This window comes from Salmo trutta, chromosome 31 (genome assembly GCF_901001165.1).
Source record: "Salmo trutta chromosome 31, fSalTru1.1, whole genome shotgun sequence".
NCBI lineage: Eukaryota > Metazoa > Chordata > Actinopteri > Salmoniformes > Salmonidae > Salmo > Salmo trutta.
Genome location: NC_042987.1, coordinates 32,541,890 through 32,553,788, shown reverse-complemented (window position 1 = coordinate 32,553,788; position 11,899 = coordinate 32,541,890). Strand labels below are relative to the sequence as shown.

The 11,899-nt window shown below is 41.2% G+C and overlaps 1 protein-coding gene across 4 annotated transcripts; it reads left to right on the top strand.

The window, feature by feature from the left end:
• Positions 1 to 3,935: 3,935 nt before the first annotated feature.
• Positions 3,936 to 11,863, top strand: cdc7 (cell division cycle 7 homolog (S. cerevisiae)). Of its 4 annotated transcripts, none has more exons than XM_029726192.1 (11): positions 3,936 to 4,136; positions 5,554 to 5,664; positions 5,768 to 5,854; positions 5,999 to 6,134; positions 6,564 to 6,657; positions 6,755 to 6,897; positions 7,168 to 7,231; positions 7,719 to 7,820; positions 8,121 to 8,394; positions 8,559 to 8,708; positions 11,315 to 11,863. In XM_029726192.1, exons 2-11 carry the CDS (start codon positions 5,574 to 5,576, stop codon positions 11,674 to 11,676), a joined length of 1,503 nt encoding a protein of 500 aa, XP_029582052.1. In that variant the 5' UTR covers positions 3,936 to 4,136; positions 5,554 to 5,573; the 3' UTR covers positions 11,677 to 11,863. The 4 variants fall into 4 exon arrangements, with proteins under 4 accessions (XP_029582052.1, XP_029582049.1, XP_029582051.1 ...); XM_029726189.1 differs by having other exon boundaries at positions 3,937 to 4,136; positions 7,168 to 7,462; XM_029726191.1 differs by lacking the exon at positions 3,936 to 4,136 and adding an exon at positions 4,959 to 4,976 and having other exon boundaries at positions 7,168 to 7,462.
• The last annotated feature ends 36 nt before the right edge of the window (positions 11,864 to 11,899 follow it).

Sequence of the window (11,899 nt, the reverse complement as noted above, 5' to 3'; positions counted from 1 at the left end):
GCCCAGCTGTTCGCTAGCCCCATTCAAATGTACGGTGCATTCGGAAAGTATTTAGACCCCTTGACTTTTTCCACATTTTGTTACGTTACATTCTTATTCTAAAGTTGATTAAATTGCTTTTTTTCCTTCATCAATCTACACACAATACCCCATAATGACAAAGCAAAACCAGGTTTAGAATAATAATTTTTTTAAACTGAAATATAACATTTGCATAGGTATTCAGACCCTTTACTCAGTACTTTGTTGAAGCACATTTGGCAGCGATTACAGCCTCGAGTCTTCTTGGGTATGACACTACAAGCTTGGCACACCTGTATTTGGGGAGTTTCTCCCATTCTTCTCTGCAGATCCTCTCAAGCGCTGTTAGGTTGGATGGGGAGCGTCGGTGCACAGCTATTTTTAGTTCTCTCCAGAGATGTTCGATCGGGTTCAAGTCCGGGCTCTGGCTGGACCACTCAAGGACATTCAGAGAATTGTCCTGAAACCACTCCTGCGTTGTCTTGGCTGTGTGCTTAGGGTCGTTTTCCTGTTGGATGGTGAAGCTTCGCCCCAGTCTGAGGTCCTGAGTGCTCTGGAGCAGGTTTTTATCTAGGATCTCTCTGTACTTTGCTCCGTTCATCTTCCCCTCGATCCTGACTAGTCTCCCAGTCCCTGCTGCTGAAAAACATCCCCACAGCATGATGCTTCCACCACCATGTTTCACTGTAGGGGTGGTGCCAGGTTTCCTCCAGACATGACGCTTGGCATTCAGGCCAAAGAGTTCAATCTTGGTTTCATCAGACCAGAGAACCTGCTCAATTTCGATTATCATAGCATTGGGTCTGAATACTTATGTAAATTAAGGTATTTCTGTTTATTTGTAAAACATTTCTAAAAACCTGTTTTCACGTTGTCATTATGGGGTATTGTGTGTAGATTGACGAGGAAAATGTTATATTTCATCCATTTTAGAATGAGGCTGTAATGTAACAAATTATGGAAAAAGTCAAGGGGTCTGAATACTTTCCGAAGGCACTGTTTGTAGCTACTATTTTCCTAATTCTCGCTACTTTGTATGCAAATGTGTGTGTTTTTGTGTAGTTTTTTTACCCCTTTTTCTCCCAAAATGTGTAGTATTCAATTGGTAGTTACAGTCTTGTCTAATAGCTGCAACCCCCGTACGGGCTCGGGAGAAGCGAAGGTCGAGAGCTGTGCGTCCTCCGAAACACAACCCAAGCCGCACTGCTTCTTGACACAATGCCCACTTAACCCAGAAGCCAGCCGCACCAATGTGTAGGAGAAAACACCGTACATCTGGCGACTGTGTCAGCGTTCACTGCGCCCGGCCTGCCACAGGAGTGCGCACCGCCTGGACTCGAACCCAGAATCTCTACTGGCACAGCTAGCACTGCGCCACTCCGGAGGCCCAACAAATATATGTTTATATCAGAATTTTTTTATTATTCATCAAACCTGTAATTGACCCACACAATGTTGTTTTGTCACTGTCATAGGTTATTCAGCTATTCATGTACCCTATGTGTTAAGATATGGTACTCTACTTACTTTTTGTATCTATCCTGTGTGCACGTGTTGCAGTTTTACACTTCTGAGGTAAATCAACTAAAGATACTGTGTCTCCAGGTGGAAACATGGAAGACTTAGTGATTAAGACGACAGTGTAGCTAAAAAAATATTTTTTAAAAGCGCTCAATGGGAGTAAAGCTTAAGTGAGGACAGCACAAATGGCGTCTGTTTGTAGGCACCAACTCCTGCATGGTTTGTTGGAAAAAGACTATGGGAAAATTAATGTTTTTTTTGTTGATAAACTCCAAAATAAGGTCTGTGGTAAACACAGGTTTAGGAGATAACTTTCATCAGCTATCGTCACTTTTTGTGAAACATGTATGTAATAAAAAAAAAGCACAAAGGCTTGTAGTCCTAAAAACCGGGAATGATTTACCAATTTTTTTTTTATTAACAACAAATCAATTCAGGAAGTACATGTGAGAACAAAAGTATATATGATTACTATACAATGGACAATTGGGCTAGGGGGTACAATATCACATTACGCAAAGAACTTAAGGGACATACTTATAATTCTAACAGCTTTTTTTGATAGTAGAGTATTTAATTGTCTTAAAATATAGTTCAATTTATTTTTGTAAGGTAAGAAAATTTGTTTTTTTTTGTTTGTTAGTCTAGAGATACCTTCAGCCTTGGTTATTAGGACTCTTCCTTTTAAAGATAAGTCCCTCTGAAGCCATTGATTTAGCTACTTCTGAGTTTTTTTAATAAGAGGGTTAAAATTTAGTAAGCCTCTAGACTTCTGATCCTTTGTAATGGTTATGCCTAAATATGTAAGTTCTTCTTTCACTAGAATACAATAATATGAAGGTGTCACACAATCTTTGACAGCCATCAGTTCACATTTATTAATGTTAAGATATAAACCAGATGCTTTGGAAAAGGATTGTATCACATTGATCGATATGGGAATTTGGTTAGCATCTTTCAGAAAAAGTGTAGTATCGTCAGCCAGCTGGCTTATAATAATTTCTTTACCAGCTATGGAAATACCTATTATATAAAGAATTTGTAAGAGGTTGGGTGATTAATAAAAACAGGTACGGCGAGATAGGACAACCTTGCCTAATTCCTCTCTTTAACTCAAATCTTGGTGAGGTGCCATATTTCAATTTGATAGAGTTATTACCATTTGTATAGAGAATCTTAATAGCCTTACAGAAAAAAATCCCCAAAGCAAAGTCTCTCAATGGAGTGGAAGAGGAACTGATGCTCTACTGTGTCAAATGCTTTATAAAAATAATATGAAGCTATCCTCGGTTATTAGGTCTGAGTAGTCAAGTATGTCTAATACTAGTCTGACATTGTTAGAAATATGTCTGTTCCTCATAAAGCCAGACTGTGTTTCATCAATGATTGCATCCAGGACTTCTTTAATTATTTTTGCAAGCAGTAAGGCTAATATCTTATAGTCATTATTAAGAAGACAAATTGGACTGCAGTTATCGATGAGCAGCACTTATTTTTTAGGCTTAGGTATCAGTGTTATTAACCCCTGACTCATTGTAGGAGGGAGAACATTGTTTTTAATACTCTCTAAAAAAAAGACTTCAAATAGGATGGGAGCGACTTGTTCAGAAAATAATCTGTAAAATTCTGATGTAATTCCATCAACACCTGGTGATTTATTGTTCTTTAGATGTTTGATAGACTCTATAATCTCCTCAAGATTGATGGGTTCATCACACTGTTTAGACTCTATATCACTGATAGAGTGAACATTATTCAGTGAGTCAAAAAACATATCTGTGGATTCCTGACAGTACGTAGAGCTATACAATTTTCTGGTATGTTCAGTGTTCCCGGGCGCCGAAGACGTGGATGTCGATTAAGGCAACCCCCTGAACATTTCTGATTGAGGTGTTGGGTTAAATGCGGAAGACACATTTCAGTTGAAGGCATTCAGTTGTACAACTGACTAGGTGTCCCCATTTTCTTTCAACCATTTCTATGGGCAAAATAAATGGGGAAAGAATAGGGTTTTGGAATAAATGCCAAAATAAGGTCTGAGGTTAACACAGGTTTTTGAGATCTAATACGTTTTGTTCTATAGAACAGTCAGTTAGCATGACCTTTATGAATTATGAAGCGTTTATGTGCGTTTGTTTTATTTTTTACATAATTCACAAAAAGTGACGTTAGCGGATTGAGATTATCTCATAGAACAAAAAGTATGAGATCTCCTAAGCCTGTGTTTACCACAGACCTTATTTTCGGCGTTTATCAAAAAACTTTACAAGAACTGCATACATTTCCATAGGCTTTGTTCAAAGAACCATGGTGCAGTTAGTGCATACAAAAAAGACGCCATTACTAGAAAATATATAAAACCTGAAAAACGTGAGTGCGTATCACGTCAAACGTCATTTGACGTACATTTTTAGCGCGGAGTTTGTTGTTTGCGGAAAAGGAGAGTTGAAAGAGCACTTCTGGATTTGTTTGTCTTTTATAAAGTTCTGCTTTGTAATATTCCAGGATATCTTTTTTTATATTTTTGAATTTGTCTCAGAGAGTATTAAATTAGTCTCATCGGCTATTCTTTACAAGCGATTTGTACGATAAAGGTAAATTAAAGTTTTTGTAACGTCAATTCGATTAGCAAAGAACTTTGCTGGCTAGCTCAGCTAGTTAGCCTAGGTTGATGATGGGATATATTTTGAACCTAGACGTTAACTAAGTTGGCTAAACAGCAAGTACCTTGGTAGTTCAAAGCTGTCTAATATATATTGAACAAAAATATAAACGCAACAATTTCAAAGATTTTTCTGAGTTACAGTTCATATAAGGAAATTGGTAAATTTAAATAAATTCATTTGGCCCTAATCTATGGATTTCACATGACTGGGCAGTGGCGCGTCCATGGTAGGGCCAGGGAGGGCATCGGTACCACTCATTTGGGAGCCAGGCCCAGCCAACGAGTTTTTACCTCAAAAAAATCTTTATTACAGACTGAAATGCTCCCCAGCACCCCGCCTTCCCCCTCTGACGATCCTGCAGGTGAAGGGCCTTGGCTGGCGTGGTTATACATGGTCTGCGGTAGTGAGGCCAGTTGGACGTACTGCCAAATTCTCTAAATTAACATTGGAGCCAGCTTATGGTAGAGAAATTATCCTAAAATTCTCAGAAAACAGCTCTGGTGGACATTCCTGCAGTCAGCATGCCAATTGCACGCTCTTCCAAAACTTGAGACATTTGTGGCATTGTGTTGCGTGACAGAACTGCACATTTTAGTGGCCTTTTATTGTCCACAGCACAAGGTGCACCTGTGTAATGATCATGCTGTTTAATCAGCTTCTTGATTAGCCACACCTGTCAGGTGGATGGATTATCTTGACAAAGGATAAAATGCTCACTAAGGGATGTAAACACATTTGCGCAAAACATTTATGAGAAAAAAGCTTTTTGTGCGTATATGGAAAAGTTCTGGGATCTTTTATTTTAGCTCATGAAACATTGGACCAGCACTTTACATGTTGCGTTTTTATATTGTTGTTCAGTGTACATTCTCCAAACTAGAAGCTAGCAAGTTGAGCTTGTAGCTAGTTGTTCAGTTCTGTGTTGTTTGAATAGTTGAGTAATATCAGCATAAAGTACTTTTTTTTGTTGTATCTGCTTGTTTCCTTATTAAAAACCTTGTTTCAACATAGTTAGCTAGTCAAACCAGAGTTAGCAGATTGCTAAAAGTCAGCTAACTTGCCAGCTATCCCATGCACAGTAACTTGGTTAGCTGACAGTTGCTCTGCAGAATAATCAGTGTGTACTCGGTCATTGTGCCTCTAGTCAACCCGCAAGTTGACTGTCACAAACAGAACACAGGAAGATGTGTATTACAGAAACTCGACATATGCTAAACATTATGTTGATCACTCTAAACTAAATATTAACTTTAGTCAACTTAAATTTCCCAATAACATGTTAACATTTCATCATATTCATCGTGTCAGAATTATCACTGGTTTAAATGCTCATCTGTATTTCTAGATCCACAGTCCTCAGAACAAATGGAAGTCATTCCCTCTGTCTGCGATGACGGCAACAGCAGAGAAAGTCAAGTCAAAGCCGACAAGCACATTGGAAGGAGAAAACTATCAAGTGAGTTTGATCGTGCAACAGGAAGTAGGGGCATTGTTTCGGTGATATTGGCTTTACCAATTATGTTATGCCTTCTCTATGGTAACTTTCTATTTTTCTCCAGTGGATGTGGAGAATGACATTGAGTACCTCTACGAAGCTGTTCCTCAGCTCTCCACAGTTTTCCACATTTTAGACAAAATTGGTGAAGGTATGTAGTAGTACTCTGTATGTCTTCATATGCAGACAACTGCAGGTTAGCCACAGTTTGGCAATTAACAAATATCAGTAAAAAAAAAGGGTTATCTTATATCAGTTGTTGTTGGCAAAACAACAAAATACTTTGTTTGTGTAGGTACTTTCAGTTCAGTGTACCTGGGTGAGGCTCTGATGGCCAATGGGACGAAAGAGAACTTTGCCCTGAAGCATCTCATCCCCACCAGTCACCCTGTGAGGATCGCTGCAGAGCTCCAGTGCCTCACTGTGGCTGGGTAAGTCTCACTTTACATGCTCTGGGTGTAGGAACAATATTACCACAAGCACTAATATTTTCATTGACTGATCCACTTGTAGAGGAACACTCTCTCAACAGATGCATGAATAGGATTGCACTACATTAGTTTACAGTTTAGAACAGGGGTCTCCAACGAGTCGATCACACAGATTTTATAGGGCCCCCTTAGTTGTTTATTAACCATTATTTTACCAGGTATATTGGCAGTAAAAACAGTGCACTACTTTCTCTTGTACACTAATGTTCCCGGGGGAGAGGAGGAGGAGAAGAATGTGACTATTTGAAAGCTAGAAAAAGGAGCATGCGACATGTTTGAGTTTCTAAAAGTATCTCTCATGCTAGAAAAGGTTGGAGATCCCTGGTTTAGACAACACAATGTTCTCAATGTTTTTCTTCCCTCTTTAAGTGGAAAAGAAAACGTCATGGGCGTGACCTACTGCTTCAGAAAGGATGATCACTGTGTGATTGTTATGCCTTATATGGAGCATCAAACCTTTGTGGTGAGTCAATACTGTGTAGTTGGTTACCTGGTTTGTGTGTTTATACCTTGTTTGTGGCATAACACTAGCAATGTGATGGAAATCTTTCTCCTATCAGGATATCATTGGCCTGCTGAGTTTCGAGGAGGTGCGTCAGTATATCTACCACCTGCTGAAAGCCCTCCGACACATCCACCAGTTTGGCATCATCCACCGTGACATCAAGCCCACCAACTTCCTATACAACCGCCAGGAGAAGATGTGAGTGCTGAATACCTCTGTATCACTGGAGCTAACCTTCAGCTCTATATGACACTCTGGAATACTTGACTCAGTCAGTCAGGTCCAGAGATCATGTCTTCTGGTCTGCGGTCCACATTTTGGACTGAGATCATTAATCTCCTGTCTTGAATGGTCTCTATTCCAAAATCAAGCATTTATAAACCACTTAAATGTTTGCTACATGCAACTCCCCCACATTTTTGGGGAGTGCGTATTCCTACCATATATTGTTTTCATGGTGGTTTGCAGGTTTGCCCTGGTGGACTTTGGGCTGGCACAGGGCACGACCGACACCCAGATTGAGCTGTTGAAGGTGGCGAAGCAGAAGACCCAGAAGGGTGGGGGCTCCACGGGGAAACCGGAGACATCACAGGGGAAACGGGCACCAACCTCCCTAGCCCCACCTCTACAATCACTTTCACACCCCAGGACCTCAGCACCTCACTCTTCCTCCTCCACCTCTTCTTCCACTTCCTCAAAACCAGCAGATAAGAGGGTCTCGGTCTCCACATTCACCTCCACCACCCGCTCTAAACACACCAAGGTTGTCTGCACTGGATCTATCTCTTGCACTTCATTTGGTTACAGTGGTGTTATGGTATTTGTCTATAGGCTTAGTTTTATTAACTAATTGACCATACAGTGTTGTGATACTCTGAAGACGTTTTGAGCTGAAAACACACTTCAGGGATGTTGTAATGTATACGGTGACATGTAGTATATATGCTTTATGTACTTTGTCTGCCGTGTTCGTTAGTGACATGATGTGACTTAGTTAATTTTTTGGTTTTTAAAACCAGGAGTTCTCAGGTCTGTGTAAAGCACCGCGGGCCGTGTTTGGAGAGAGGAACCTGAATAGCTTTACCCCCGTCCCCACCAAAACCACTGACCCCAAGATAGAGGTAGGAAATGCTTGCCTTCTCCCCTCTTACATTCAATCCATAGCTACTCTGTTGTCCAGTGTGTATTGAACACATTTGATTGACAGACATATTGCCGCACAAGTTTGGTATACTTTTCAGTTCTCTCTTAGCTAGCTGTAACTCTGTTTTAGTCTTTTGGAGTTGTCACCAACAAATACATGTTTCTGGATACTCAGTTAGACTGCCCTCCAGCAGTAACAAACCAGACGATGAACTGTAGATTTTTTTGGAAAGACTTTCCTCCGATCATAACAATCCTTTGTCTCCATGTTGGGCCAGCTGGTGAAGCCCACCAAAACAGAGGACCCTGCCACACGCAAGTTTGTCTCTGCCCACCGGCGCCCAGTACCTGTCAGGACCCCTGTCAGCAACCAGAGACCCAACCAGAGGATGACCCCTGCTGCGGTCAACCTGGGCTTCACCTGCAGCTGCTACTCCACCGACAGAGTCTGTAACATCTGTATGTCCAGGAAACAGCAGGTGGCCCCCAGGGCCGGAACCCCTGGCTTCAGAGCACCAGAGGTCCTGACCAAGTGTCCCAACCAGGGAACAGGTAAGGCTAACAGACACCATCCTCAGCAGTGCTACACCTCACATCTCTACTAATTCTCCTCTCCACTGCAATATCGCTCTCTGCATTGGAAATAAGAATGTGTTCTTAATCATATTTCATAGTACATGTCAACTTGTTTATTTTTCACTCCTGTCTCCCTGCAGCCATAGACATTTGGTCAGCTGGTGTGATCCTGCTCTCCCTGCTGAGTGGCAGATACCCCTTCTTCAAAGCCAGTGACGACCTCATCGCCCTCACACAGATCATGACCATCCGAGGCTCCCGAGAAACCATCCAGGCTGCCAAGACGTTCGGTGTGTATTCGTCTTATCAACCATGTTTGACAGCCATTGTCGATGGTGACAACATCTTGATGTCACAAACGATGGTTTAGCATATTTGAACTTGACTTTACCGCTGGAATCTGGCAACGCATGACAGCGCAGCTCAGTGAGCACAAAGCAGGGCAACATGCCAAATGGCCTATTCCCTATTCCCCATAGCCTAAATGTTTAATACGTATGTGGTAGTTTGACTATTAACATAATGCAAATGAACAATGTGGATTGTAGAAAGAGAGGAGAGCGCCAAAGCAGCTGAACATGTCACATGGGGTCCAACGTGTTTTCTTCCTCCGTCTGATGATCATGGGCCTTTTGCAGCGGACACGCCGTTGTCGTTGTCTGGCTTGTTGTTATAAAATCTTTGTTTATTTTTCTCCCCAATTCCCTTTCGATTTGAATGTGACTTTTTGACCTAGGTATAGCCTATTCTTTCATGATCAAACATGGAATGAATCTATAGGCCTAACAGAGTTACATCTCAGAATAGCCTGAACAAAAACATAGTGTAGTAATAATGAGAGAGAGAACAAACAATTGCAAGATAGACTAATCGAACAGGAAGTCCACATTTCGTTTTTGCTTTACTTTACCAAAGTGTTGGCAAAATAAATTGTGCCGTCGGAAAATCCCTCCTTGCAAACCAAACAGCCAATAATATAGGCCTACACTAGGGTATTGTCAATAAAATTTGCAGTAAATGTTACTTTGACAAGTTAAACTTAGAAACTAACATTTTTGTAATATTGCCAGTGTTTATTCATGTCCTTGAATTGCGCATCGGGCATAAGCTCCCGCAGCAGCATTTTCAATAAATGGGAGCAAAAAATAAATGTAATTATGAGTCTGTCGGATTTGTCTCGCAAACATTTATTTTGAATAGCTTACAAATTGTACATATAAAAGTCAACAACAATCAGATAAAACAAATGTATTATTTAGTCTATAATTAAGCAATAAGGCCTGAGGGGATGTGGTATATGGCCAACATACTACGCTAAGTGTTCTTCGGCATGGCACAACGAGGTGCCTTATTGCTATTATAAACTGGTTACCAATGTAATTGGAGCAGTAAAAATACATGTTTTGTCATACCTGTGGTATTCCGTCTAATATACCACGGCTGTCAGCCAATTAGCATTCAGGGCTCGAACCATCCAGTTTATAACATTCTTTAACACTTTAATGAACATTGGCTTAGGCCTTTTGCCTATAGAACTGTAAAAATCCTAAATATACAATCAGATAACCAATGTATTATTTAACACTTAAAAATGAATACAAATTGGCTTAGGCTAAAAACAAATAGGAAAAGGGGCTGTAACTGTACAAAATCTAAATGTAGCCCTACAAGTTACAAAATCTAAAAGTAGCCTAAACAAAATAAGTACGGAAATATTTTAGCCTGTGTCTTTCAAATAAGATGCAACTGGAAACTCAGCTTAGCGAATTTGTAAATGTTGCGGTTTGTAGTCTGTCCATCCTTTGCCCTAATTATCGTTTTGCATATTTTGCAAGTGACTTCGATCAGGTCTGCTGGCCACCTTTTATAATTCGTCCTGAAACTGAACAACTGCCAAACGGGTGAAGACGTTTCTTTCCCAACCCAGTCAGCCACTGTTTTTTTGTGATTTAGTGCCAGGCAGACTATACTGACCACAACCACTACAAATGGTTATCTGTACCGGTGAACAGATACAACCAAGGTGAAACATAACGTCGGAACGTTGCTAGGGAAATGACCCAAGTTGCGCTGTGATTTCGATGCTAAATATCATATATAAAAAATAAAAAATAAATGCCATGTGGACAGCCAATAGGGTCTTCCCCGGCAGGAAGAAGACACTGCATCTGACCAGCCAGAGAACAGTGTCAGCTCCTGCTGGATGAGAGGCCGGGAAGCCTCCCATCCATCTAGGAGAAGTGGTCTGTCAGATTATTGACTTTCTTTTTCATGTCTTCCCTGGAGGGGACGAGGGTGTGGTCAACTCTACCACTCTGCCCCCTTTTCTGCAGGGCCACACCCCAGGTCCCTCACATCTCCTTGGACCCTCAACTGCTCCTCAATCTTCGTACAGACCTTTTTGTCTCATATCATTTCCTCTCCTTCCTCCATGGTATTTTTGTTGTTGCTCTTCACTCTTCTGTGCCCTAGGATGTTTGAATAGGCTACAGAAAGACATCTTGGTTGTTGCTCCGTTGCTTGTTGAAGCAACACTGAGCACCAGATCGAGTCACAAGCCATTGTATTTGCAAAGTTATCACTGTGACATAAGTTCACCTACGTCAGAGGAAAGTCCTGTATTCATGATGTCATAATGGGCCTACCTAAGACTTATCAATGTAATTGTTTGGATAATCTAATTTCCTTTTAGTCATGTCACTTAAACAGCAGTAAGAGGCTCCAATTAGTAATGTAGCTTAGTTCATAACTTTATAAAGAGCCATTTACAAAAAAGCTAAACTATTTACATTTCTTTAATTGTGTCGAATTACAAGAGTAAGGGCATGATGCCACTGGTAATATTAAAAATAAAGTACAGCAGTCTGACCATAACATGACCATTATTCAACCACAGGTAAATCAGTGGTGTGCAGCCGCGAGCTCCCCCGGCAGGACCTGAGGACCCTGTGTGAAACCCTCAGAGGAAGGAGACCATCCCCGGACGATGAGGCCACACCACATCCTCATAGGGACACTGCAACACGCCACCACACCCATGACTCCCCCATCTCCACTCATCCCCCTGGGGAGCCCTCCAGACAGCACCACCCAGAGGAGGACCAGACCCTAGAAGAGCCTGAGGCCCAGGATGAGAGAGGATGGGACAGGGTGCCTGACGAAGCCTACGACCTGCTGGATAGACTGCTGGACCTGAATCCAGCCAAACGCATCACAGCTGCACAGGCACTGCAGCATCCACTTTTTACTGACCTGTGAGATTACTCTTCACTCGTCTTTGCCAAGACTGCCGTTGTCCCCATTCCCAGCCAAGGGGTGTGTGAATTTCAAGTTTATGTGAAGATGTGCTATTTACTTGAATTGTTCCATGTTACCATTTAATTTATGATTGTCTTGTTAAATATAAAATTGTACTTACATTCTCAGAATAAAATTTATTAAAGCACTCTTGGGAACTGATGAAGACATTTGCACAGCAGGG

Coding starts and splice junctions, on each gene's coding strand:
- cdc7 (XM_029726189.1), top strand. CDS start 5,574: ATGGAAGTCATTCCCTCTGTCTGCGATGACGGCAACAGCAGAGAAAGT. Junction 6,135..6,563: donor CAGTGCCTCACTGTGGCTGG/GTAAGTCTCACT, acceptor TCCCTCTTTAAG/TGGAAAAGAAAACGTCATGG. Junction 8,395..8,558: donor GTGTCCCAACCAGGGAACAG/GTAAGGCTAACA, acceptor GTCTCCCTGCAG/CCATAGACATTTGGTCAGCT.